The 25,764-nt window shown below is 50.2% G+C and overlaps 8 protein-coding genes across 8 annotated transcripts; 3 read left to right on the top strand and 5 right to left on the bottom strand.

Moving 5' to 3' along the window:
* Positions 1-770: 770 nt before the first annotated feature.
* UCRPA7_2239 (putative ring finger domain-containing protein) lies at positions 771-1,248 on the bottom strand (the record flags this gene model as incomplete). Its single annotated transcript, XM_007914804.1, has 2 exons — positions 771-785; positions 847-1,248. 2 exons carry the CDS (start codon positions 1,246-1,248, stop codon positions 771-773), a joined length of 417 nt encoding a protein of 138 aa, XP_007912995.1.
* A 1,297-nt stretch (positions 1,249-2,545) lies between these two features.
* Positions 2,546-3,755, bottom strand: UCRPA7_2238 (putative ring finger domain-containing protein; the record flags this gene model as incomplete). The annotated part of the gene is made up of 3 exons (XM_007914814.1): positions 2,546-2,642; positions 3,209-3,627; positions 3,705-3,755. 3 exons carry the CDS (start codon positions 3,753-3,755, stop codon positions 2,546-2,548), a joined length of 567 nt encoding a protein of 188 aa, XP_007913005.1.
* A 519-nt stretch (positions 3,756-4,274) lies between these two features.
* On the bottom strand, positions 4,275-5,206 carry UCRPA7_2237 (putative enoyl- hydratase protein; the record flags this gene model as incomplete). The annotated part of the gene is made up of 2 exons (XM_007914822.1): positions 4,275-5,005; positions 5,062-5,206. 2 exons carry the CDS (start codon positions 5,204-5,206, stop codon positions 4,275-4,277), a joined length of 876 nt encoding a protein of 291 aa, XP_007913013.1.
* A 4,386-nt stretch (positions 5,207-9,592) lies between these two features.
* Positions 9,593-10,775, bottom strand: UCRPA7_2236 (putative atpase aaa-5 protein; the record flags this gene model as incomplete). Its single annotated transcript, XM_007914820.1, has 3 exons — positions 9,593-9,991; positions 10,055-10,167; positions 10,472-10,775. 3 exons carry the CDS (start codon positions 10,773-10,775, stop codon positions 9,593-9,595), a joined length of 816 nt encoding a protein of 271 aa, XP_007913011.1.
* A 5,737-nt stretch (positions 10,776-16,512) lies between these two features.
* On the top strand, positions 16,513-19,944 carry UCRPA7_2235 (putative aaa atpase domain containing protein; the record flags this gene model as incomplete). The annotated part of the gene is made up of 3 exons (XM_007914819.1): positions 16,513-18,497; positions 18,558-19,678; positions 19,937-19,944. The coding sequence occupies 3 exons, from the start codon at positions 16,513-16,515 to the stop codon at positions 19,942-19,944; spliced, it is 3,114 nt and encodes a 1,037-aa protein (XP_007913010.1).
* Positions 19,945-20,700: 756 nt separating this feature from the next.
* UCRPA7_2234 (putative cysteine synthase protein) lies at positions 20,701-21,883 on the top strand (the record flags this gene model as incomplete). The annotated part of the gene is made up of 2 exons (XM_007914817.1): positions 20,701-20,815; positions 20,886-21,883. 2 exons carry the CDS (start codon positions 20,701-20,703, stop codon positions 21,881-21,883), a joined length of 1,113 nt encoding a protein of 370 aa, XP_007913008.1.
* Positions 21,884-22,034: 151 nt separating this feature from the next.
* UCRPA7_2233 (hypothetical protein) lies at positions 22,035-23,137 on the bottom strand (the record flags this gene model as incomplete). Its single annotated transcript, XM_007914815.1, has 3 exons — positions 22,035-22,071; positions 22,125-22,968; positions 23,023-23,137. The coding sequence occupies 3 exons, from the start codon at positions 23,135-23,137 to the stop codon at positions 22,035-22,037; spliced, it is 996 nt and encodes a 331-aa protein (XP_007913006.1).
* Positions 23,138-23,406: 269 nt separating this feature from the next.
* UCRPA7_2232 (putative ribosomal protein l19 protein) lies at positions 23,407-24,178 on the top strand (the record flags this gene model as incomplete). Its single annotated transcript, XM_007914813.1, has 2 exons — positions 23,407-23,554; positions 23,616-24,178. The coding sequence occupies 2 exons, from the start codon at positions 23,407-23,409 to the stop codon at positions 24,176-24,178; spliced, it is 711 nt and encodes a 236-aa protein (XP_007913004.1).
* Between the last annotated feature and the right edge of the window lie 1,586 nt (positions 24,179-25,764).

The following is a 25,764-nucleotide window of genomic DNA, read 5'->3' as shown; positions in this document are numbered from 1 at the left end:
CGGAGTCCGGATCCCGTCTACTTATGATCTCCAGTATTGGACTGGTAGTGTCTGGGTCACAGTGCCTAACCAACAGCGCAGCCCACTATCAGTTGCGTCTAACACTGAAACGAAGATAACATTCCCAGCAATTACAACTTCTCAACTGCGTGTCGTGGCGCCAAATGCCGGCGGCGGAACTGGTTGGGGACTTTCCGAGTTTGAAGTCTGGTCTGCGGCTATCTTCCAAATCCGCAATGAAAACAGTGGGAAGCTCATGGGAGTAGCTCAGATGTCGACTGCCAACAGCGCCAATATTCAGCAGTATGATGATAACGGGACCCGTGATCATTTATGGCAATTTATACCGGCCCCAGGCGGCTGGTTTAAATTGAAAAATCTCAACAGCGGCCTGTTGTTGGCTGTGCAGCAAGCGTCGACATCAAACAGTGCACAGTTGCAACAGTATGCGGACAGTGGGACAGACGATCACCTATGGCGAGTGGACTCACAGGGCGGTGGTCTCTTCTTCATTCGGAACAAGAATAGCAACAAATTAGCGGGCGTTGATGGTATGTCAACAGCTAATAGTGCGAACATCGTCCAGTTCGAGGACAACGGAACGAAGGACCATTTATGGAACATACTTCCAGCTGTGCCTAGTTTTTAAACTGCTGAAAAACTGTTGATATCAATTGATTATGCATGAGTCAATTTTTCATTAGATAGCTTCAAATCCTAATGCGCTACGTGATTCATCAAGTCGTCCATCCATCTCTTCATGCAACATCTTACCCTAGAAACTCCTGATTTGAGACAAGCTGCCAGCCATTATGTCTACGCAGCATTGTCGTTTAATATACGTACGTATGGAGAAGGGAATAGTCCCTTAGCGCCCATGTAGACGCCATGGAACCATTCCCCGTTCACATCCTCAACCTCCCGGATCTCAGCGCCCTTAGGGAAGAGTAACTCGTCCTCTGACCCCGCAGCAGGAAGCCATGTCCATCGTGCGAAAGCTCGCCAACCTATACCGCCATTGGGTGGGAACTTGTCTGTATAAGTGGCCGAGTCATCCGTTGAGACAGCCGTAGCCGAAACATCTTTCGCTACGAGCCTCTCCAGCTTTTGGTTGCCCTCGTACCAGAACCATTTCTGCAGGCCGGAATCGCCAACAGGCTCGATTTGCAGTCGGCGTCCGCCTACAAGATCCTGCAACGTGTAACGCAGCTGTCCGCCTTTGCCATCTTGGAAACCTATCACAACCATGCGGTGGCCCTGCGGGCAACGTCTCCAGCCACCCGGTCCGTTATCTGGACTGATTCGCTTCTCTGTAACAATTTTTACATAGCAGTTCTGACATATATCGTAGTCTCCAGGCCGTGAGTCAGGTTCGATGGAGCTTGTACAAGAGAAGCAGTGATACCGACTTTGGGTCGGCGGGATTGGATTTCGACAGTTGTCACACCTCGTAGTAAAGGTCAGAGCCCGAAATGGTCCAATTCTTGGAGCATTCGGCCCAGTCATGACGGAAGCAGAATAAGGCCGGCCTTGTGATCGAGGGCTGTTATGAAGAGGTGGCGTAGGTTCCGCGGGATAATGCGCTAGAGGCAATAAGGGATGCGTGCACGATCGCCCTTGGTTAACACAGTCATTACAAAACCCCCAGTCGCCATCATTGCAGACATCGCATCGCCAATAGCAGTCGTTTGTCCAAGCAAAACATCTCACGCAGAAAGTACCGCTTTGGAGACGGTCATCAGGATCCTCGGTCGTGAGCGTGTTACGTCCTTCCGCTCCCCCAGGTGCGCTCTTCGGGGGAATATATCTGCTGGCAAGTAGCTTATGAGGTTCCGCGAGAGACGGATCCGTCTTTCGATATCTTTCCCATTTGTTCCAGCCTCCGAAACCGAAGCCGTACCAGTGCAGGCACCCTTTGCCTTGTCTGTAACAGCTAAGACAAATATTCCAGTTGCCATCCTTACAAATTGCACAGTTGTAATGTAATTCGTACTCGATATGACCTCTACCACACCGCGAGCAAGTGATTGATGGCTCTTGATATAGTTGTGGCCGTTGTCTTGAATGACCTGGTGAGTCAAACGGAGGAGATACGAGCCCTGGGCTTGAAGGATTTGACCGCGAAGCGAAATTTGCTCCTGGTGCAAGTACAAGATCAGCTGGCCGTCTCCTCACGGGTGCCGCTGGTAGCTCGACCGCAGCTGTCACCTGGGGTTGCAAGATATTCAGCCCGCCCGCAGCCCTGGCACTGAAAGGCAAGACAGTTCCGGTAGGAGACTCCACTGAGTGAGAGTTTGTGCCCACAATGGGGGAGCTTGAGCTCCGCCCGTCAGAAATGCTCGGCCTATTTCCATTTGGGCCATTGTTCGTAGATCTAAGACTCAAATCAGTCTGTGATCGAGCAGCAGGCCTTGTCTCTGGTTGAGTTGGTGCAATCGGCACTGTTGCACTCCTGTCTCTGCTTCCGCTTGTTCGTCGACGGCGCCTGGGCTCATGAACCTCTAGGTGAGTCGTGCTTGCAGATGGCGGATATCTACTTCGCTCTTCAGATTGGCTTGTAGCGCTTGGTGTCCTTGAATGGCTTGAATGAGCCCTTTGCCGACTCGCCGATCGTGATGAGCTTGGCGGGTGTGGTCTCGTTTCTGATATTAGTGGATCAGAGTTCCGTGATGCACCGCTCGCGTTACTTCTCCTGCTTCCGTCATGACGTGTCCTTTCCCGCTGCCGCCTGCGATACGCCTCCGTAATTTTGCGACTAAGCTCGTCGTTGTTTGTGAGGTCAATATTGTCTAGATCAAGCCCGTCCAAGAGGCCTTCTTCCTGGATCTGCCGTGCAAACTCTTCGACCTCCCGATCCATATCCAGCGACTCGACATCGGATGACCCGATGAGTGATCTAATAGACGACTGGTGTTCAATTTGCCGTCTCCGAGTATCAGAGGAGTCATCCCGACGTTGTCTCGACTCGCTACGATGCCGTCGGCGCTCGCTAGTAGAGGCAGTTTCTGGCTGTAGCATCACGGTCTGCTCTGCCCTACGCCTGTTGTCCTCCTCAGTAGTCTGCCTTCTCCGTTCACGATCTCGAGCAGCTCGTGCTGGGTTTTCTCTTGGCTCCCGAGTGGACTCTCGGCTCGGATCCCTGCTTCGCCTAGTCCTGCCGTCACTAGACCGACTCTCACCACCTCTTCTACGCGATCTTGACTGTGACGAATCCGCGACAGCTTCCCGTAGACTCAACTCCCGCACCTCATCGATTAGACGTCTTTCTTGCTGGTCTAGTCGCCGTTCTTCAGGGGTCCTTTCTAGGATATCAAGCTTGGGAAGCACTGTGTCGCCCGGCTTGTATTTCTTGTTCATCTCCTCCTTCTCGTCGTCCGGCTTGGCCTTGTCCGGGTTCGCCGTCAGGTACATGTCGAGTAGCGTCGCGACAGTGGCATTGTGCCTCGTATCTCGGACCGGCGCCCGACATGACGGGCATGTAAAGACCGGCGAACCGGGGGCCGGGGGAGTTTGCGCATTCTCGACGGCGGCGGCTTGCCAGCTAAACCATTCCTTGAGACAAGCACCGCAGAAAGTGTGCAGGCAGTCCAGCAGTGTCAGCGGCTGGTAGAGAAGTTCTGTGCAGATCTAGGAGAGCGGTTAGCGCCTGGATGGATGGTGGAGCGGGCCGAAGCCGGCGGGACGTTATGATGGCGTAGACTTACAGAGCAAGTTAGTTCCTTCTCTAAATCTACTGCTGGCCTTGGTGAGTCCATTCTGACGCAACTTCGCTCCGTGGAGAGGGAGGATGTCAAGGAGAGTTGCGTGGGAAAAAGATTCGCAGACTTGGAGGGAGGACTATCACTGCAATACGAGCTTTCACCAAGGGACTAACAGGGCTGACAAGGATGACTGTGCGGGGCGCGGGGCGATAGAGTAGGAGAAAAAAAGTCCCAAAGAAATGGCACGCAGTATCTCTTCACAGAATCCAAGGCAGCATGATTTGAGATTCAAGGTTATTGGCCGCCTCTTCAGCTCTCGTATCCACGCCATAGGTGCATATTGCAGCTTGGAAGCTTCCACAATGTCATTATTCCGAGGAAGCTTGCAGGATAGTGGCTTCGCTGAATGGCTCGGCCTAAGCGATCTTGTTCCATAATCCAATACCTTACAATGATGCGCCGTTACAGTGCCAGAACACCCACTTCAAAAGTCCAGGATACTTTGCGCCGCAAGCCGCTGACCACCTCCAAGTGCTGATTGCTGATCCAGCCAGTCTGCGAACGGCCGCTTCTCTATTCATGAGTCCACTCAGCTTTCTTCTTCTCTGCAAAGGCCTTCATGCCTATTTTTTGATCTTGGCTGCCGAACAAGCTGTGGAAAACTCTCCTCTCAAACTCGACACCATCCCTCAGCGGTAGGTCCTGGCTCTTGTTTACGACCTCCTTGCAGCCCTGTATGGCGACTCTCGAGTAGCTTGCGATGGTCTCGGCAGTCTTCAGAGTTGCTTCCATGAGCTCTTCATAAGTCGGGAAGGTCCTGGCAGCAAGTCCCCATTGGTAAGCCTCAGCCCCGGAGAACGACTTGCCCGTGAGGATAAGTTCCATTGCTCTCGACTTGCCAATCGCTCTCGTCAGGCGCTGGCTGCCTCCAGCCCCGGGGATGGTGCCGAGCTTGATCTCTGGCTGGCCGAAGTTGGCGTTGTCGGTGCAGTACAGGATGTCGCACATCATCGAAAGCTCGCATCCACCACCAAGGGCGTGGCCGGAGACGGCAGCGATGATAGGCTTCTTCACCTGAGTGGTAAGGTTAGACCAAGATTCGATAAAGGAGTTGGTGTAAGCCTGGGAGAAGGTCAATGGAGCCATCTCCTTGATGTCTGCACCCGCTGCGAAAGCCTTTTGCGATCCAGTAAGAATGATGGCGGAGACGCTGTCTGAGGTATTGAAAGCGAGGAGAGCTTCATTGAGTTCGTTGATCAATGGCGTGCACAGGGCATTGAGCGCCTTTGGTCGATTCAACGTAACTAATGGTGCTTGTCAGTAATTGACTAATATTTACGACCTCAAACGTCGTAATCACCTTGGCCAACGCCTGGTTTTGGCTCTGACACCTGAATGTATTCGTATTTGCGGCTCGCACTTGCAGAGAAAGGCCGGGACAGTCGAGGTAAACTGGTAGGCTGAATGCGGGACGCAATCGGTCGTAGGCTCTTCAGAGGGTTCATCTTGCCGACTGACAGGCAATTCGTCCAAGGTTGATGGAAGGGACACCAAGGGAGATCTCGAGCTCATATAAAGATAGGAGAGATGGGACCCCGGGCAGTTTGTTAATCAGCTGCGTGTTGTTGGAGAGGGAAGCGTCACATAAGCCTGGAGTATCATAATTCCTGAGCTCCCCCAAAGCTCCGATAGAAACCGAGGATAAAGAGCTCCGGCACAACGTCACTAGCCCCCCACCCTGACAACCGAGCCTAGGTGCGCCACAGCCCCTGGCCCCTAGCCACAGAAGATAACCAGTCTCGCCAGTGCAGGTGCACTAGCACCCCAGGGTGCCCCCCACTGAGGAGATATGAAGTGCGGAGGAGGCTTCGAGTAGTTGGACTTGACAGTTTCCTTCAATCCGAACCGGAGGACCTCGTAATGAACGGAAAGACATGACAGTCCGCATTACTTAGAGATATCGCGCAGTGTCAAGTTTTCTATTGAAGAATCATCGCCGTACGACTGTTGATGGTGTTGCAACATGCTGCCCAATAGTGGCTCGCAACGAGTTCCAAGCGGACCCATCAAACGCAGGCGAACAACAGGAATCAGAGCCCAGGATGCCTGCATCACTTGTAAAGAGCGAAAGCTGAAAGTCTGTACTCAACGATACTTTCGAGGACCCGAGCTTATCGAATTCTAATTATATGTTTTAGTGTGATGATCAACTCCCAGCGTGTGCGAATTGTCTGCGGCTAGGCTTGAGTGAGTAGACAGCTTATTCATCGTCTTATCAACCGTGATTCTTACTGCGAACTAGGTTGTCTTGTAGAGTATCCGAATACAAAACGACGAGGTCCACGTAACTATGTGGAAATATTGGAAGAACGAGTCGCTCAGCTCGAGACTTTACTGCAAGAGAGAGCGGCGCCTCCTGAAGCCAACCACTCCCCGTTACCATCGAGTCGTCTCATCGATGAGGAGAGTAGCATCACTTCGGTCACCGTCCAGAACAGCAAAGATGCTGATGCAAGAAGCCAGTTAGCCTCAGAGGTTGGAATGTTAAGCCTAAATGCAGCTGGAGCGGAACCACACTATCTCGGATCCTCATCTGCGTTTGCTTTCTCCCGCATCATCAGTTCATCCCTGCAGAAGCTCGTGCCAGAGAAAACCACCGCTGCTTTCGGCGGACTTGACGACCAGATTTCCCACTTGACACCCTGCCCATTACCAGATTACAACACAGGTGTGATGCTTAGCAACGCATACTTTCGAAATATCCACCCTCAATATCCGTTTCTTCACGAACCTTCATTCAGAATGTTAGAGACAAAAATAATGAGGCCTTCTCTTGGGATTGAGAGTTCTGAATTTGATCCTGTGTCATTGTTCTTCGTCAATATGGTAATCAAAGCTTTAACATCCTTGAGGCGAGTCGTTTGATTGATTGTAATAGGTCTACGCCGTTGGTGCTTTACTATTACCGCGCGCAGAAGTCTTGTCAAAAGTAAGCAAGCTCGACAATACTCTTCACTAAAAGCTCAGCATGACTTACCTACCCTTCTAGAGACTGTATATTACAGCACAACTTTATATAGGCCACGTTGTCGAACAGGACAATCTAGAAGCAATACAAGCTCTTCTCTGCTGCGCAATGTATTCTCTCCGGTCGCCGGTTGGGCCATCTATATGGTAAGCAACGAGCTATGCCCTTTCAGAGAGATCTTGAGTAATATATGAATAGGAAATTATCTGGTCTGGCGCTTCGCCAATGTATTGAGTTGGGCTATCACCGGCGGGTCAAGCGAACAGGATCATCGCTGGAGCCGCTTCGACTTGAATTGCAAAAGAGAGTTTTCTGGTGTGCCTATATTATTGATTGTACCGCTGCAAGCATGTTGGGTCGACCCCTTGGTATACCTCCACAAGAGATTGACGCAGAAGTACGCATGGATATTGTCATGCCAGGTTTGCTTGCTTTGACTGACATGCTTTAGTTTCCACTAGACATTAACGACTCTGCCCTCACCGCGTCGGAAATCCGCGAGAAACCTCGGGGCTCATCTAGTGACCCTCCGACCACTATGTCTAACGCAATACATGTTATTCGGCTTCGATGGCTTTGGGCTCGCATTCATACCTCTCTATACTCGGATATCTCAGCCTGTGACCCGAATCACCCGACATATATAAGTCGTATTCAGCAACTACGAGCTGAAGCTGAAGAGTGGCGGGCTTCAGCGCCCCCTATCGGCCCGCGCATTGGTGATGCCTTGACCATCTTTTCCAGTAAAGACTGGTTCGATTTAAATTACAGTGGCACCATTCTCTATATCTATCGTGGGCAATTGATTGATGGCAGGGGTACTTCCGAAGCTGTTTTTTCCGAATGTGTACACGCCGCAAAAACGATCTGTCATGGTTATCGGCGTTTATACGTCGGCCGTCCGCTGAACTACACTTGGGGAGCGATTCACGTCATCTTCATGGCTGGGCTATTGTACCTGCATTGCCTCTGGACATCACCTAGTGTTCGAGATAGTACTCGACAGGACGAATTCAGTCGCATCTGTACTGACTGCACAATGGTCCTTGTGGTGATGGCTGAGCGGTGGGAAGGTGCCGCGCCGTTTCGCGATATTTTCGAAGCACTTGCTGGTGGCACGATGACAATGATGACGGAAGAAAGCCACAGAGACTCGGAAATGGCTATTCCTCAGGCACTGTCTAATGACGTAGACCAAGGTGATCTTTCCCGTTGGATGGCTGAAATCGGGGATCTGGGTACCTCGGATTGGATTGATGACTTTCTGACTGGGCTGATTCATGATCATCCATCCGACACAGCTCTTAGCAACCCCGGTGAAGCAGTAGCCAGCCCAACAGCTCCCGGAGGCGGCCATGATTTCAATTACTTAGACGCAGGAAGTTGGACAAATTCATGAGTTTCATGAAGATGTCATGAGTAACTCTAATTTATCAGCTTATACTTAACAAATTTGTTTACACCAAATTTTCTCTTGAATATCAGCCTGTAAACAGTGCTTCACGTTACCTATACTAAATATACTTTCTTAAATTAGAAGTTCCTCTTCATGAGATGGCTCCTGCTACACGGATCATGCATTCTCATAAGGCCCTTGGGACAGTTTTCTTTCATTGAGATAAGAATCTGCCATATATATTATAGGTTTGACTACCTGCCTGCTTTCTCTTAGCGATGCCTCTTTAAGGATAATACTTATCTAATTGTTGTTTCTAGGAAAAGTATTTGTTTCAAGAAGATTATCTAAAGCCTTAGACAAAACTAAAAAAAGAATGTGTATGTCGCAACTAAGGTAAGAAGAGGTGATCAGGGAGCAGATTGAAAGAAGATTAGGTGAAAATCCTCGCACCCCTTTGAGGCTTACAAGAGGTTTAGAAAAAATAGAAAAATAGAGAATAGAGCCAAATTCACTCCGAAAAGAATTCTTTCTTTTTTGCTAATCTTTTAGTTGTCATGTTATTTACTTAATTTGCTAGGTTAATCAAATGTGTATAGTCTACTATCAGCATATCTAGTAGCTATAGATTTGTCTCATACGATTTTTTATTTTATTTTTTTGATTTATTTTTCTAGAGTTTTCCTCCCTTGTTGTTGCTTTCTTTATCTTTTTCTTAGTATAGCCAACTGAACCGGCAGTGGAGAAATTACCAACCAAAGGCCTGGAAGAGCAGTTGGAGAAGAATGCTGTGAATAGGTTGTGCCAGGAACGTTGTATATCTCTATATTTACTAAGAACATACTAAAGTATAAGGAAATACATTTATGTTGGGGCTATTCATGCCCCCCAGGGAGGTTTCCAATCAGTTTCCTGAGCTCAGGACCAGTCCCAGGTGGACTTCGTTTAGCTATATTGCAGTCAAAGCCTCCATTCTCCTGTAGTTCAAGCCCTCCCATCTGATCTCCAGAACATGGTCGGCGACAACTCTTTGTAGACATCTCTTTTGATATATACGAAATCGTCCAACAATCTCATTGCCCTTTCCGCTTGACACGTTTCTCCATGTTCTGTGACACTAAGAAACCGGGGACGTATACCACTTCTTTTGTTTACCATCGATCGTCTCTGTTGCAAATCTCCTGGGCATGTCGTTGACCTCCGCACGAGTCATACGTTCCAGGAGATTGACTGCCGTGTTGGCTTTAGACACAGCCTCGATGGTCTCCATCGTGGGGTAGTAGAAGCCAAACGTTGGCAATGATGGGTTTCAATTTACGAGATGAATCTTCCCAAGTGTCTTTTATGTAAGAGTTATAGACTAGTCTACTTTGATAAGTATCTTCCAATTCTCTGGGCATACTAGCTATCTGGTCGCTGTTTCGAGATACGACCCGAAGCTTTTAAAATACTAAAACACTAAAGATTTCATGCTGCAACAGGTACAATCCTCCCCACCACCTCACCTCCATTTACATCAACAACAAAGTCATTAATCTTCCCATCATTCTCAGCAATCTCCTCATTCTCGTCTAGATAGACATCAACGAGCATATCCTCCACAGTCTTGACTGCGGTGATCAAACTACGAGCACCAAGGTCAATGTGGTATCCGGCTTCTGCTAAGAGCTTGCAGACTGATGCATCCCGGCGAATGCGCAGACGGACATTTCCTAGAAGCTGTTCCTTCGGGCCTGGCCGGAGACTGATAGGTGTCCTGACTTTATGTCCTAGCTCCAGAAGGAACTTGTGAACAATCACGGCTTGCTCGCCTTTAGTAAAAGGCAAGAAGGGAATAAATTCCGAAATACGACCCGTGATTGGGGCCTGAAGGGTGAGTTAGTCATGAGAGTGTATTCTAATGAAGGCCAAAAGCCACATGTGACTTACACCGAAGATTGCAACTGATCTCTCCTTGATCTCGCCAGAGAGCTTCTTCACGAGTTTTTCCTTGTCGGCCTTATCGTTGTCAAATATTGCGTCATTCTGTTTACAGAACTCCACTACGACATCCGGAGTCAGTAATTGCTTTATTAGGACAGTGAAAGAGCAGGGTAAGGCACGAAAAGCGATATTTCTGGAGTAACCGTCTACATTGGGACGGTGCTTTATCTCCATTACCCCAAACATGGCTGAAAGAGGCGAAAATGAACTCCGAAAATTGCTTACTGATCTTGTCATCCATTCCATTGGTTGCTAGGATCCAAATTGTTTGAGAGCAGTCAATGGGGGTTCTTGTACGTCTGTCCTCATATTCTCCTATATGTTATCAGCACTAGAGCGCGTCAATGTCTAATCCCGTCTCACCTTTGTCAAAGGGGAGGAGCAGAGTCTGATGGATCTCTGATGATGTCTTGTCAAACTCGTCTAGGAAGACAATACATCGTTGACCGGAATTCCTGGCGAGAAAGTTGTTGAGTTGCGAACCATTCTCAGAGCCAACATATGGAGCGCGGGCGCCAAAGAGTTCCATCTCTCGGTTATAGATGGTACAATCGACCACCTCAAGCTCGTGTGATAGTAGATATCCGAGACGTCGAGCCAGCTCAGTCTTACCGTGACCAGATGGTCCAGCAAAGCACAATACTAATGGTCGTTTGCTCGGCACCATGATATAGCTAAGAAGTTTTTGCAGAAGCTTGTTCGCAGCCGTCGTTTGACCAACAAGGAAGTACGGTATCCCGAGAAGGGGCTCTGCATTTCGAAGCTTCGCTACCTGTCTGTGCCTGGTAGATGGCTTTTTCAATCTTGTAGCCCGCTCAAGGAAATATCGCTGAGTAAGGTTCGCAGTCCTCGCGAGCCTTGCCCTAGCGGTTCCTCTGCACCAAAGCTTGTTGTCGTCGCCTCCATCTTCCAGTTTCTCGGGACCATTATCAGGCAAGTCTTGAGAAAATGGACTATAGAAAGCAGATGGGATAACGTCCGGAGAGGCCCCTAAACTTAGTAGGGTGGCGACAACGGTCGAAGTGTCCATTTGGATTGCCTCGCTGTTCATGATGGCGAAGGCAAGAAGTGGTACACCAGTAGCCTCTCTGGCCTCTACATCTCCTCCATAGGCCACCCACTCCCTGAGCAATGGTTCATAATTGGTCGCCACGACATAAAACATGGCGGGAATGCCTTCTACCAAGTCATTTATGTGCCTCTGAACTGTACTAGCGCCATAATACCCGAGATAATTCTGTATCATCTGCAGTGGTGCACCATGTTGCATAGCTCCGATGACATCCCGCAGGCTAAAGCCTTCTTGACTGTTTCCCATTCCGGGGGTCAGGCTTGGTGGCGGCGAAATCAATGGCAGCAAAAAGTTCCACTCCGGCTGTTCAAATCGGGGTTGATCTACTACCATAGGCTCCGGCTCACTGTCGGAAGTGGGAGGGTATGTACCACCACCCGGTAGCTCAATCATAGGCTCGGAAAACACAGGAATACCAGGTGTTATAGTCTTAGATATATCTGGGACTGTAGGTTCGCTTGGCGGAGGGAAGTATGCCTGGTATATAGGAAGTTGTTGGGGTCTCGCGTCAATTTTACCAATAGGCTTTCTCCTGAACGTCAAGTCGGGGGAGCTCGGGTCAGTACTCGGCGGAGGCGAAGAGAAGTCTGTGTTGGGCGTATACACTGGAGGAGATCCGCTCGAATATTCATTGTTTGGTACATCAGCAATATCAGGGGTCGGTATGTTGGAGTCTACAAACGAGTTCAATGACGACCCGGAGACGTTACGACTATGAGGACCAAGTAAGGAAGACCCGCTGGGGGTCAATCCCTCAGGTATGTCAATCGTCGGTATAGAGGACGGTTCGGATGGTCGGGTTCGGGAGTCGCTGTTCCTAGGGAGTGATGGACTCGGAGGTTTCAAGCTACCATTGCTATCAGGTGCTGACAGAGGCGAGCCTCGTGAGCCGCCGCGTGTTTCGTCTTCTCCGAGAACAGAAGGCGTTCTGGTACGAGATGTTGCTGAGGCTATTGAGGCATTCGACGGTCGTTTCATATGTATCATCAGAGTTCGGTGATGTTTCTTCGCTTTCTCAGGGTCGTTCTTCGCTCGCTGACCAAGGTGTCAGCGGTGACAAGCTAGGTGATCACGTCTTGCCATACCTTCAATAATGATATCGCTCTTTCTTCATTACACTGGCATTCCCTCATAATCTCCTGGATCAATTCCCAACTCGGCATAGCGATAGTATGTTCGGCCATTGCGAATAGATTGCAGGCTTCGGGAGCCGGGTTCGCTGTCAAGATTCTCGGTATCACTTGAGATTGCAAATACTCTGGAGAGTGTTGATTAGAACTATGGGATTCAACTCAGTTCCGGCAGAGGTTCATTTGCACGAGGATCTGGCGCAGCCTTGTCTGTACTCAGACAGGACAAGTCCGGCATGCGCCATCTTGAGGAGGCATCGGTGTGCATGAAGTGAGTTTCACCTCCTGCAAAGCCTAACCACCAACGAGACGCTAAATTATCGTCGCTTAAGATGTGGCAAATAAACGTGGTGCCAATAGCTTCAAAACGATAATATGAAATATTGGCATGCAGGTGACGGCCTCTGAAGTGGTGTGGCTCAATATCTGGCGGTTTCGGTAAGGTTGATTGCGGTGGCTGTTCAGCTGAAGGCCTGGACCTCGCGAGGCTCTGGGCCTCCGACGTGATGATAACCGACGTTGTATTCATTCCGCATTTCCTTAGCCAAGTTGGCAACGAAACGAAGAATTTTATGAACTTGACTCCAATATGTCGAATTTTCACAGAAATCGAGGGAACAACTACGGGCCAGCTGGTGCTTTTGACCAAGGAGCACAGTTCGGCATCGCTGAAGTCCAACATCTAGCTGCACAAGGCTTCAAGCAGAATCCGCCAGTACCTCCCAAGCTCAACTCTCAATTTCAAATTGGATCAGTTCAGGATAGCCTACCGGCAAGAGACTACACGGTGACTGGTAATCAAGCAATTCCACGGACTCAACTAAGTCCCCGCCAGGACATGAATCATCTCTCAGATGAGATAGCTCAACTCAGAGCAGAATTGGAAAGCAAGAATGAAGAAATCCAGTCAGCGTATGACGCAGCAGATAGTGCAGTGGAAGAGTTGACGACCGCTCAGGACGAGCTTGAAGAGACAAAGCAGCAACTGGACGAGAAGGCCAGACAACTAGACGAGAAGACCAGAGAACTAGGACGAAAAGAAAGAGAACTTCAAGCATGGAGAGGGAATGTAGAGAGACTCTCCACCGAGCTTGATGAGAGGATCCAGACAGAGGTCTCCCTCAACCAGCGGCTTTCTGCAGTGCGCTTGGAGAGAGCCGTGACGCCACAGAATGATGCAGAATTGCAAGCTCTAAGAGTCGAGGCCAGTAAAGCAAAGGCTGACTTGGAGGATGCTAGGGGTCGACTCGTCAATAAGGAGCGCGAATTTGAGACCGCCCAAGTTGACCTGTTGGACCAACGGAGGCGACGTGAACAAGCAGAAGCGAAACTTGTGGAGCTGAGAGCAAAGCAATTGGATTTTACTCAACAATCAGAAGCTCAGCGCTTAATCGAAGCAAATGCGCGGGAGGAGGTAGCAAAAGCTCAAGCAGAAGCTACCGAAGTCAAGCGTCTTGTTGATTTCTTCAAAGCTAATAGCGAGAAGATGTCTCGGCAGAATAGGGAGCTGATTTCGACGCAGCGGCTACTGCAAGAGTCATTGCAGGGCAAGGAACGTGAGCTTCAGGACCTAACAAATGAAATATCTGCTCTCAGATTTCAGATGGGAGGCCAGCACAGTCGTTGAGCCGTCCATGCGTATCGCGATCAGCCCTTGGTACGTGAAAGAGTACAAGTGACCATGCCAGCTTACTTCTATTTGATCTGGGCATGGAACTAAATTAATTTGAGAATTTCACCGTGGATGAGCAAATAATACTATTATTTTGACAAGAGCTTTTCGTTTTGCGTTGAAGTCTAATTGATGTCCTGCCACTTTAGTTTCAATTGCGGCCTTTGCCAGACAAGTGCTGTAGGTTATCAAGTACGAGATTCTGCATCCTTCGTGATAGGACTTCAGAATTATCTCAAAATAATGAATGGGTATCTTATTCTCATCTAGTTTCTCTCCTATGTACTGTTCACAAGTTATGTACTGTCGAGTGTTGCATGCAAATGATCTCAGCCTTCCGAGTAGTGACACCCAGCTTCCAAAGTTGCACATGATCGATCAGCAACAACAGCAACAGCAGCAACAACAACAGCTGCTACTGTCAGAATCATAGTTTGGCGGTGTCTCGTTGACAGGGGCCGGGTCTGTGTTCATAGGCGAACTTGGTCGTACTGGTGAAGCCGATGGCGCGGTTGAAGGAGGAAGTATTGAAGCAGCCGAGATCGAGGAGACAGTAGATGTCTCTCTAACACGACCCTGGCGAGCTTCTTCAAAAGACCTTCCCCACTCTCTCTCTGCAGGTGGTTGCACCACCAGCCTTGGCTTTTGTAGTTTTGCCTCTCGAACGCTTGGGTTATGCGCGCAGGTCGGGTTCAAGTCATCCGCGCAATATGCGTACCAGTGTTGTAAATCATAGACCCTAGGATCAGCCGTTTCGGATGTGACCAGTCGTGCTAAGGAGGCCGCTTTTAGTCCGGAGAACTCATTGTTCCCTTGGCCAAGTAAATAGTGATTCCAAGCAATCCAGTGACTGCTGAAGCGAATGATGGGCGATGCTGGAGGCGCTCTTTTCTCAAGATACTCCCATGGACCGATCGGTGTCAGGGCGATTGACTTGATGAACTGTACAAAGGCGTACTTTTCAAATTCGGCAACTTCCAAATTTCTTGCAAGAACCCAAGTTGATGCGGCATTGGAAAGCCACGGTTCTTCTGGAGTTTTGTCTGATTTTAAGTCTGGTAGCGTAGGGCGCAATTGAGCCCATTGTAAGAATAATTCGAATGCCTTAGGAGACTCCTCGGGCAATTCTATACGAATTGTCCATCCAGAGGCATAAAGTCGCCTAATATATCCCGAAACGCTGCACAGCTTCTTATTGACTCGGAAATCTTTTGCTGCTGCCCCTTGACCGACATGTATATCAATCCATCCTTGTGCCGAGGGCAGTTTTCTGATGACATGTTAACTCAAGTTCCTTCTAGCTTCAGTCTCTCGGTGAAACCCCCAGACTCATGCAAGGGCGAATTGTGAGAACTGACCCATTATGCGTGGAATCATGAATAGGCGGATTTCTTGGTGTTGCAGATTGTTTGGGAAACAAGCCACCTCCAGCTTGGGGCTTCAATTCACTCAACTCGGTGTTCCCAGGAGGCCCACCGTTCAACGACTCAAGCCGACCTGGCATTTGAGCAAGAATTATGGAGTGGTCAACTCTTCCATCATTCAGTCGCTCAAAGACAAATAGCAAGTTTATCGAGCCTCATCCATCCTCGACCCCACCATTTCAAGAGCCTTGCCTATGTTCTAGGCCAGTCTGCCTACCTGCAAGCCACATCACTCTATTGAATGTGACAGGCCATACCAGACCATCTGCGCATGTACTATTTTTCAGCTGCCGCACCTATCGAAGCCACACAACATGGGTGTCCATTCCGGCGCATTGGATGGCTATAGAGATGGCCGAAACCGTCACGAGGCTCTGCGATGTTCAAGTATTGGTCATGGCCCCAGCATGCGTCCTGGCCACAGCCCAGGGCTCGGCGTAGTCTGACAATCGAAACGAGACAAACTTGACTTCCCTAGTTCTTTTAGATCAAGGATATCCAAAGAGTTCAGAAGAGCGATTCAGCAATTTGACTCGTAGCCGCAAACCATCCTCTGTTAGTAAACTAAGGTGAGCAATTCGCAAGAGAGCGATTGTGTCACACAGACAGAAAGACTAAACACTGTTTTCAGGTGTGAAGTGGTCTATTTACCTGAACAGAGTTCAACTTCCTATGCCCTGAGTCGGCTTGGGGTCAAAGCTCGCAGAATGAACAATACAAGGCGACCAGCGTTAGGGCAAATTGCGATTCTCGGTAGTTTTTACGATGCTCGACGGGATGTGTTCGTTCCGCGTTCCTTGCTTGACGATAAACTACCACCAGAAGCAGTTCAACGAGCTGATCTCATAAGGGGGGCCATTCGAGTCAGTCTTGTGGATGCATATGAGTCAAAGTTCGACATGCTCGAAGTGAGCCCTGAGCTGGGTGGAAGCATCCTTGCCGGCTTCGTCCGACCCAGTGGTTCAGGGAGTTATGTGCTGGACAAGAGGGACAGCAACTTGGTCCTGGCTGCTGCCCTTCACCATAAAGTCGTTGCAGCTGAAGAGAAACTGAATTTCCATTACCCAGGGCTGAAGGATCGACTTACGATGACTACAATCCAGACAATGGAGGTAACTCACGTAGTCACCGAAATTGAGTGGGGTGCTCAGACAGTGCTTTCTCTCAAGCATCGTCGGCCCAACACTGACGAGGCATCTGCGGCAGAGGAAAGCTTTCGAGCGGAAGTAGAGGGTCTCAAGTCGGCTATCGAGATTGGTAGTCCTGGGGCACTAGGCCAGCCCAAAGTGCCTCTCGATATAACCGCCTATAGTGACATCCTCAATGAAGACGGGATTGTGCTGAATGATGTCCAAGAAGCATACAGCTTTCTTGATTTGGTACCCTTACAGATCAAGCATGACAACGGTGGCAAAGGCCGGCCAGTCGTCTATACCCTCCTATCAGTCGAAATGCTCAAGTACTTGCTCCAGATCAACGTCACTGTCAATGGAACCTTGAGTCAACCCAGCCCAGAATACTTGAATAAGTTCCGTGAGCTGTTCGACCAATTCATCTCTTCCCAGTCGAAACTCAACGACTATCAATCATATGTGAATAAATACAAAACTTATCTACCACAACATCATGTAGACCAAGTCAACAAGTCTGTCACCAACTTAACTAGCCTCGAGCTGCAGTTGAAGACGGAATACGCTCGAATCTTGCAGGACGTTAGACGTGGTGCTACTGACGCCACTTCTTTGTATCAACTCCTCCAGAGGTACTCCACTGACGACTTTTCCCCCAAAAAGATCGCTTCAATCAGCCATGGCTTTCAAGATAAGGTTGCATTGATCGGGACTGCCGTCGCCAAAGGGGCTACTTACATTGGGTATAATGGCCGCAACCTCCGATCCGAACTGTCAAGGCGTGGTGCATGTGATGCTTATGTCCTCTTCTTTAATGACGCAACCATGCAAGACACGCAGGCATGGAGAGCAAACCAGAATTTGTTCCTGGATATGCTCAAGCAGCACGGGAATGGTACCTTTCTCGCCATAGTAGATTGCGATGCCAGTGGAACAAGAATCGACAAGACCCACCTGTCATTCTACCAGAACGGTCAAGAGCTTGCGAATGATATAGTCGGACAACAACAATACCTTGCAGATAAATCTTTTGCAAGGTGCGCGGAGAACACTCTGGAGACCAAAGACGTCAAGAAACCCGTCAGGCGCCGTTGGATTAAGATCGCATGTCCTGGCCCCAACTGCAACAAGAATGAAATATGCGAGTGGATTTGCCCTAGATGTCTGGCTAATGTGGAGTTTGGTTACTCTGATCAGTTTGTCTATTGCGACTGTGGTCGTTCGCTCGCTACCAACTTTGATTTCAAGTGCAAAAGCGAACACCACGGGCCAGGGTTCGTCAAATATGACAACGACGAGTTGCTTGGTCTTTTGAGAAGCCTCGAACAAGATAATTACATCAATATCCTCATCCTTGGAGAGACAGGTGTCGGCAAGTCGACATTCATTAATGCTTTCGTCAACTACCTATCATTTGAGACTTTGGACGACGCCAAGGCAGAAGACGATCTGAACTGGGTTATCCCCTGCTCTTTCTCAACTCAGAAGATGGACAGATCTAACCCCAACAGCAAGATCGAGCAGATCAACATCCAAGTAGGGTCTCGAAAGGATGAGCGCGATGGCAGTAAAGGTGCATCGGCAACTCAGGAGACAGCTGTTTATCCCGTAACCATCGGTTCGCAGACGATACGCTTAATCGACACACCTGGCATAGGCGATACCAGAGGAGTTCAGTTCGATAAGACCAACATGGCCGATATCCTCTCCACCCTGAGTTCATACGACGATCTCCATGGAATTCTCATTCTATTGAAGTCGAACAACGCGAGGCTTACGGTCACTTTCAACTTCTGCATGAAGGAACTCTTGACTCATCTGCACCGAAGTGCAGCAACAAACATGGCATTTGGGTTTACCAATACCCGTATTTCAGGCTACACACCGGGCGATACATTTGGGCCCCTGAGCACACTTCTTCAAGATCATTCCGATGTTGGGCTAACGCTCGACACAGCGAGGTAAGTAAAGCCAGTGGTGACCCCTAGATTCCAATCGTGACACTAATCCGAGATCGATAGCACGTATTGCTTTGATAGCGAGTCGTTCAGATATCTAGCAGCTTTCAAGAACGGCGTAATCATGGATAATGAGCAGGATTTCCAGCGGAGTTGGAAGCATTCGAGGGATGAAGCACTGCGCCTTCTCAACCACTTCCGAACCAAGAAGCCCCATAATGTGAAAAGCACCGTTAGTCTGAACGGCACCCGTCAGCTAATCGCCGAATTAACGAAACCAATGGCCGAAATTTCTCAGACAATTCGAACAAATATCGCTCTAAGCGAGGATGAGCTACAAATGTTGAAGGACACAAGACTCACAGGAGACAATCTCCGGAAACGCCTCAAGGTGCCGAAGCTCTTGCTTGAGTCCAAGCCCCTAGACAAGCCGCGAACAGTTTGCAGAGATGAGGATTGCGTCGAATACAAGGATGATGGCAGCGGAAGCGGAACATTAATTCCAGTCTACCTCAGCCATTGCCATCCAATTTGCTATCTTGACAGCGTACAGATTGACACTGTTGGCCACGCTGGTCTCATAGACTGTGCAGCGTTTGGCGGATCCGACACGTGTACACGTTGCTCGCATCATTGGTCTGTACACTTGCATGTGTTGTATGAACTCGAAGAGAAGAACACGATAGTGACAGATACGGAAGTTGAGCGTCAATTATTGGCGAATGCTGGGGACGTCACACTGCGACAAACAGCTGTGAAGGCAAGGGAGGAACGAATCCAGGAGTACAAGGACGAGCACGCAAAGATTCAAGAGGCAGCTGCTCATTTCGGCCTATTTTTGAAGAAACACTCGATAACCCCCTACAATGACGCAACGATAGCATATTTAGAGATGCTAATTCAAGACGAGAAGGGCAAAGTAGATGCTGGTGGTAGCACAACAAAGCTGATCAACCTTCAACAAGATCTCAAAACTCACAAAGAACTGGTGCAAGTTTTGACAGCAAACATGAATGCGAAGACGGCCAAGGTCCTGGACGAAGCTGGCGTTGAGAAGAAGGTCCGGGAATTGTACAATTTGAAGCACTTTGGAGAGAACCTGAAGGCTGTCAAACAGACAGTAGCCACAGCTCACGAAGCAACGTACCGAGAGAGGCCATACAGGGTCAAGAGCCGTTATCATGGTGGGTTTAATTACTACAGTGGCCTCCCACAGTCGCCTTCACCGTATCCACAGCGTCGGACGACGATGAGATCGCAGCAATCCAGCACGGTACGACGAAAGCCCATCATGCATTCAGGCAGTGGCGGCTATCATGCAGGCGGCTCCCATGGACCATGGTCCGATCCAAGAAATAGTGTTGCAGGTTCTGCTGATGCTGGATTTTTCTCGTCATTTTTCAACCCCTTTGGACGAAAGACTTAATACAGACCATTCCAAGTTGTTTAGGGATAGTCGGAGCAGACGATCATTCATTGGAACCTGATCAGATCAACGAAGTACCATGAAAGCACTGAATCTGGGTGGATAAGGATCCTATCTAATCTGTTTGAATTTGTTGCTTGATCGCCCTACTGGCTTCCATTTGCGACAAGATCCTCTTCTTTAGTATTATTAAGGCTTCAGATCATATCCTTGAAACAATGACTCATCTTAGAATCAACGATCAGATACCAATATCCTCAGAAAACAGTAGATATCGCTCAGAGAACACTAATCTATCGTCCAACACATGATACACATGGCAGGCTCTTATCTCATCGAGAAAGCCGTCTCAAGGGCCTTATTAAAAATGTTTGAACTGCGTAGCAAGAGCCGTCTTATCAAGAGGAGATGAGACCTAAGAGAACCTATTTACGAATGGGTAATGTGAAGCAACGATACAGGCTGACACTCAAGAGAAAGGTTTCGTGGGATCAACCCCTGATACGTTACCTATAAAGTAGTATATGCCGTAGCCACTGTGAGGTTCAGAGGCTGGGCTGCTTACAGGTCGGATACACAAGGTGGTGCGCCACTTAGAGCCGCTAACTCTGACGTGATTCTCGGCTTCCCGCATTGGCCTGCCCCACCAAGAAACTTTAGCTACGAAGCTGATCGCCGAAGACCGCAAGCGCCTTTTGCTTCACTTCCCTTCTGAGAAAGCAGCATTACAGAGCAAGTTGGGGTGTAGCGGCCGGTTTCAAGGCCACACAACTCACCAACATGTTCCGTCATGGAGTCCGCACGTTCGCGACCAGCGCGCTGAGACGGGCAGAGCACAGCTCGGCCAACCTGGGCATTGCACAAGCGCAGGGTGTAGCAAGGGGTCTCACAGCAGGTGGGTGATCCTAAGAGGCTTCAATCTGAACAATGGCCGCAGGAAGCTGATGCTCGTTTGTCCATGTTAGCAATTGGCAACACACCGCTCATTCGCCTCAACCGCTTGTCCGAGGAGACGGGCTGCGAGATCCTCGGCAAGGCCGAGTTTCAGAACCCCGGCGGCTCAGTGAAGGACCGGGCGGCGCTGTTCGTCGTCAAGGATGCCGAGGAGCGCGGCCTCCTGAGGCCCGGCGGCACGGTGGTCGAGGGCACCGCCGGCAACACGGGCATTGGGCTGGCACACGTGTGCCGCAGCCGGGGCTACAAGCTGGTCATCTACATGCCCAACACGCAGTCGCAGGGAAAGATTGACCTGCTGCGTCTGCTCGGCGCCGAGGTCTATCCCGTGCCAGCCGTCGCGTTCGAGAACCCCGAGAACTACAACCACCAGGCAAAGAGGCACGCCGAGCGCCTGGACAATGCCGTGTGGACGAATCAGTTCGATAACACGGCCAACAGGAGGGCGCACATCGAGACCACCGGCCCGGAGATCTGGGCGCAAACGGGCGGAAAGGTGGACGCTTTTACTTGCGCAACTGGCACGGCGGGAACTCTGGCTGGTGTGACGAGGTCACTGAAGGAGCTTTCAGATGGCCGTGTGAAGTGCTTCCTTGCCGATCCGCCAGGAAGTGTTCTGCATTCATATATCTCTTCGGGAGGGAAGCTAATTGAGCGCACGGGATCAAGTATAACAGAGGGCATTGGACAAGGGCGTATCACAGACAACCTCAAGCCGGATATTGATCTGCTAGATGGCTCGCTGACCATTGCCGACGAGAAGAGCATCGAGATGGTCTACCGGTGTCTAGATGAGGAGGGACTATACCTGGGAGCAAGCTCGTCCCTGAACGTTGTCGCTGCGAAAGAGGTCGCTGAGAAGCTCGGCAAGGGTCATACGGTGGTCACGATGCTGTGCGATGGCGCATACCGCTACGCGGACAGGCTGTTCTCCAAGAAGTGGTTGGAGTCGAAGAATCTCCTCGGTGCGATTCCCAAACATTTGGAGAAGTATATAGTATTGCCATGAGTAGGCGTAATAATACAACATGTACTGTACAACAAACGCTCTCTATAATGCGTATCAAGCCTCAAACAGCTTTTTATACATGCTCTTTCCTCGCCCCTCTGCAGGTAGATTTTCACTTGTTAGTGCTGAGTTCACCTCAGCGGTCAGAGTGTTACTCCTTGACTCCAGTTCCTTCGCCAATGTCGGTTCTACTACTTGCGCCGCCAGCTGCATACCTTTTAGAATTGGCGCTGCGACGTACAACAGCTTGTTCTTCAAAACAAGGTACTGCACTCCACACTTATCCTCATATGACTCAGCCGGGTGCAACTCCATAAGCCCCTTGTCAGCTGGCCAGAGGTTGACAATGTCCTTGGCATACTTGGTCACCTTCTCAATGATCTCCTCATCACCGGGCTGGCTGGCAGCCAGAGAAGCGGACAAAAAGAGAGGCACCGAGAGGATTTGGGGATCCCGGTTGAGGGGAAACCTCTTCAGAAAGACCTCGTCCTTTCTCTTCGGCTGGTGTTGCTTGTCCTCGAGCATCTCCAGCACCAACTCCGACCACGTCAAGGCCTTCTTGGTGACCTCGGGATCCATCTCGGCATCGATGGCCATCAGCTGCACCCAGGACAGGAGCTCCTGCACCTTCTCGGACGTGTCGAGCCGGAAGCCAGTCTTCTTGACCTGCCGCGCGCACTCAATGATGGTGTATGTCTGACCCTTCACGCCGGCCTTCCTCGTCATCTTGGGGTAGTCCTCGGGGAGCAGTTTCCGGTTGGCGTTGTAGTACAGGCCCTCGAGTAGATGCGGCAGGTTGCTCCAGTCCTCGCGTGTCACCATCTTGTCGATCGCCTCGAAGAGGATCTTGCGCGTGTTGGGGATGTCGCCCTTCGTCGGGTCCATGCCGTAGAACTTGATCACCTCGCCATCAATCTCCATGGTGATGGGATTGCTCTTCAGCTCTTTGGCATACCGCGGGCGGAAGATCTTCTTGCGCTGCTCTGGGCGGATATAGGTCGGTAGGAGAATCTTGTGGCGGATAGTGTCCAGCACACTATCCAGCTCGGGCGATGAGGTCGGAGAGAAGGTAATAACATGGCCGGCTGTGCAACAGCATTAGATCATGATCATATGAGCTGGAGCAAACTGGAGCGTACCTTGCTTTGCTGCCGAGATTGAGAAGCATCTTTGCTGTGAAAAGCTCGGCCGCGTGGCTGCCTCCAGGGCAGAGCCACCGGCCTTGATTACGTGCCGAAAGCTTTTGTTCGACATTGCAGATTGGGCTATTGCGACGGTATGCCAACCAGCATTATTTCAGTGTTTGATGTTGAGATGGTCGTTGGTGTGATGCTATGGAGACCAGCCTTGTCAGGAAGTCCCTTCAACTTTTTGCCGGCCGGGAGACTTTTCAGCGCCAGGGGCCCAATCAGACCCGCTTATTCGAGCTACCCCAGTCAATGCACTTCAAGCCATTCGAGATTTTGACATTCGACATCCGACTACCACGTAGAAGGAAAACAGTCTCATACCACACAGCAACCATGAATGCAGCCTCATTAAGGCGGCCGTTAGGCTGCCTGAAGACTACTCTACGACAGACACGTCAACAGCGATTCTTTCGGCGATTGCTGGCCACCGCCGCAGAGACTTCGCAGCCATCCCCAAGGATACCGGATGCCGCTACCTTCCGTATGTGCAGAGGCCATTGCCCGCCCATGAATGAACCCAATTGCTAAACGCCGATTTGTAGATGCCATCCAAGATACCAGAACCAAGAAGATCCGCACCGGCTTCGCAGTCTACAACGGCGCATCCGCGATCCCGACGCTGACGCCGCCGCCCGTCAACCCGGTGGGCGCCTACCACGCCGAGCAGATCCGCAAGATGGACCCGACGGGGGCGCGGACGCGGCTCTTCTCCAAGGAGAACGCGGACAGCGCCAAGGTGGGTGACGTGCTGATGGTGACGACGCGGCGCGCGGCCGAGCCCTTCTCGGGCGTGTGCATCAGCATCCGGCGGCGGGGCATCGAGACGGCCATCCTGCTGCGCGGCCAGCTCACCAAGGTCGGCGTCGAGATGTGGTTCAAGGTCTACAGCCGCAACGTCCTCGGCATCGAGATCATCCACCGCCGGCCCAAGCGCGCCCGCCGCGCCCGCCTCACCTACATGCGCAAGCCCAAGCACGACAAGGGCAGCGTCGACGAGCTCGTCAAGAACTGGCGCAAGAGCAGGAACGTCTTCGCTACAAGAGGTGGTGCGACAGCTGCCAAGGCGACTGCGAAGAGTGCAAAGGGAGCGCCGAAGAAGAAATAACTGCCTCCCAGTCTGTTATGTAGGCGGTGGCTGTATAGTTAAGCCTCTCCAGCATGCCGAACTCGAGGGAACGTACAAAGGCTGGATGTATATGACCGTGTATTCTACAGATGAAAAGATATATACCTTGCATCAATATATCAATTCAATCCCATGCTCGAATGTCACACATTTCAAAAACAAAGTTAAAGTGAAAGATATGGACAGTTCAATATAAATATGTAGAGTACAAAGAAAGCGGACTACGTCCGGTTATGTAAGAGCGTGAGCTAGCGGTTATAGGCTTCTATGATAATGTAGTTTTTCGGGCCTGTTACCCTTCGTGTTTTGTCCAAGTCGCGCCTCGACATAAGAAACGACAGACCGATTCACAGTTAACACCCTGCCTACCCCTGAGCGCCTCCATCCCGTGAACGACATGTACCCTCCTAATATGGAAACGAAAGACCAAAATCCTGAACGCTAAAGTGTTGGAGATAACGCAAGGTTCGCTTCTCTGTGCATGCCTAAGAGTTTCATGGCTCATGGACAGAATAACGAGACGTGGTATATGTCTCAGACCGCCGAGGAAGTGCCCGAGGCTGGTCATAGGGGCCGATGTCCTCCGGTGCAGGTTCAGTGCTCATCCTCTTTGGCGGCATGATAGTAGGCTCGATCGGCATAGCCGGCCCCGGATGAAGAAATTGCGTGAAGATGTTACTGTTCACACGATCGACGCTCCTACTACGGCCGCGTTGGGCAGATGTGCCTCTTGCAGATGTGCCGCGAGCACCTTGAGTGGCCAGAGAGACTGCTGAACCCCGCCTAGCCATTCTCGCATCTGCGTCAGCCGCTTCCTTGGCGTTGAGAGATTCGCTAGGGAGGAGAATGGCTCGATCGAGTCCGTAAGGCAGACCACGATGGCGCCCACGGATCATCATCGCGCAGATGACAAGTTTTCCCACAACGCTGAACTGCGAGCAAAGTGATGCGTTGACTTTGCTGTATCCTAGGCTCATGCCTACAGTGCCGTAGGCGCTGACGATCTCGAAGAGTACAGCGAACATGGAAAAGTCATCAGACATCAAACGGTGGCCTTCGGATATGCTAAGAATGAAGAACCCAATGAAGATGTACCACAGATCGAAGGACAGCTGCCTTCGCAAATGGGCACCGACGTAGGAAAGATCGCTGGAGTTAGCCTGATCCTCCTCTTCGCCCTTGCTATATATACCGAGAGACTTCTCTTCGTACACGTTTGTGCGACGAACGGAGATAGCAATTGGGAATACAGAGATATACATCATGATTAGGTAAGATGTCTGGACCGCTGGATGGACCAATGCAAGGTTGATACAAGAGAAACCTGCTGTCCTGGTGGAAGCTGCCTGAAATAGACCATTGAGAACCCGAATCCCAGCAGGTAGATGAGCGACCGGGCCGCTACCGAGCTGAAACATGTTAGTAGCTATTGGAACGATTTGCTTCATGACTTACATCTAGAACAATGAAGAAGATCAAATCTAGACCATTGAGGATAACGAGCAACCAGAACAACCACCAAGTGGCACCAGAAGGAAAGAGAAGAGTGAAACAGCGACGTGGAT

This window comes from Phaeoacremonium minimum (genome assembly GCF_000392275.1).
Source record: "Phaeoacremonium minimum UCRPA7 unplaced genomic scaffold PA7_03_scaffold_155, whole genome shotgun sequence".
Lineage (NCBI taxonomy): Eukaryota > Fungi > Ascomycota > Sordariomycetes > Togniniales > Togniniaceae > Phaeoacremonium > Phaeoacremonium minimum.
This window is presented reverse-complemented; position numbering and strand designations above follow the sequence as displayed.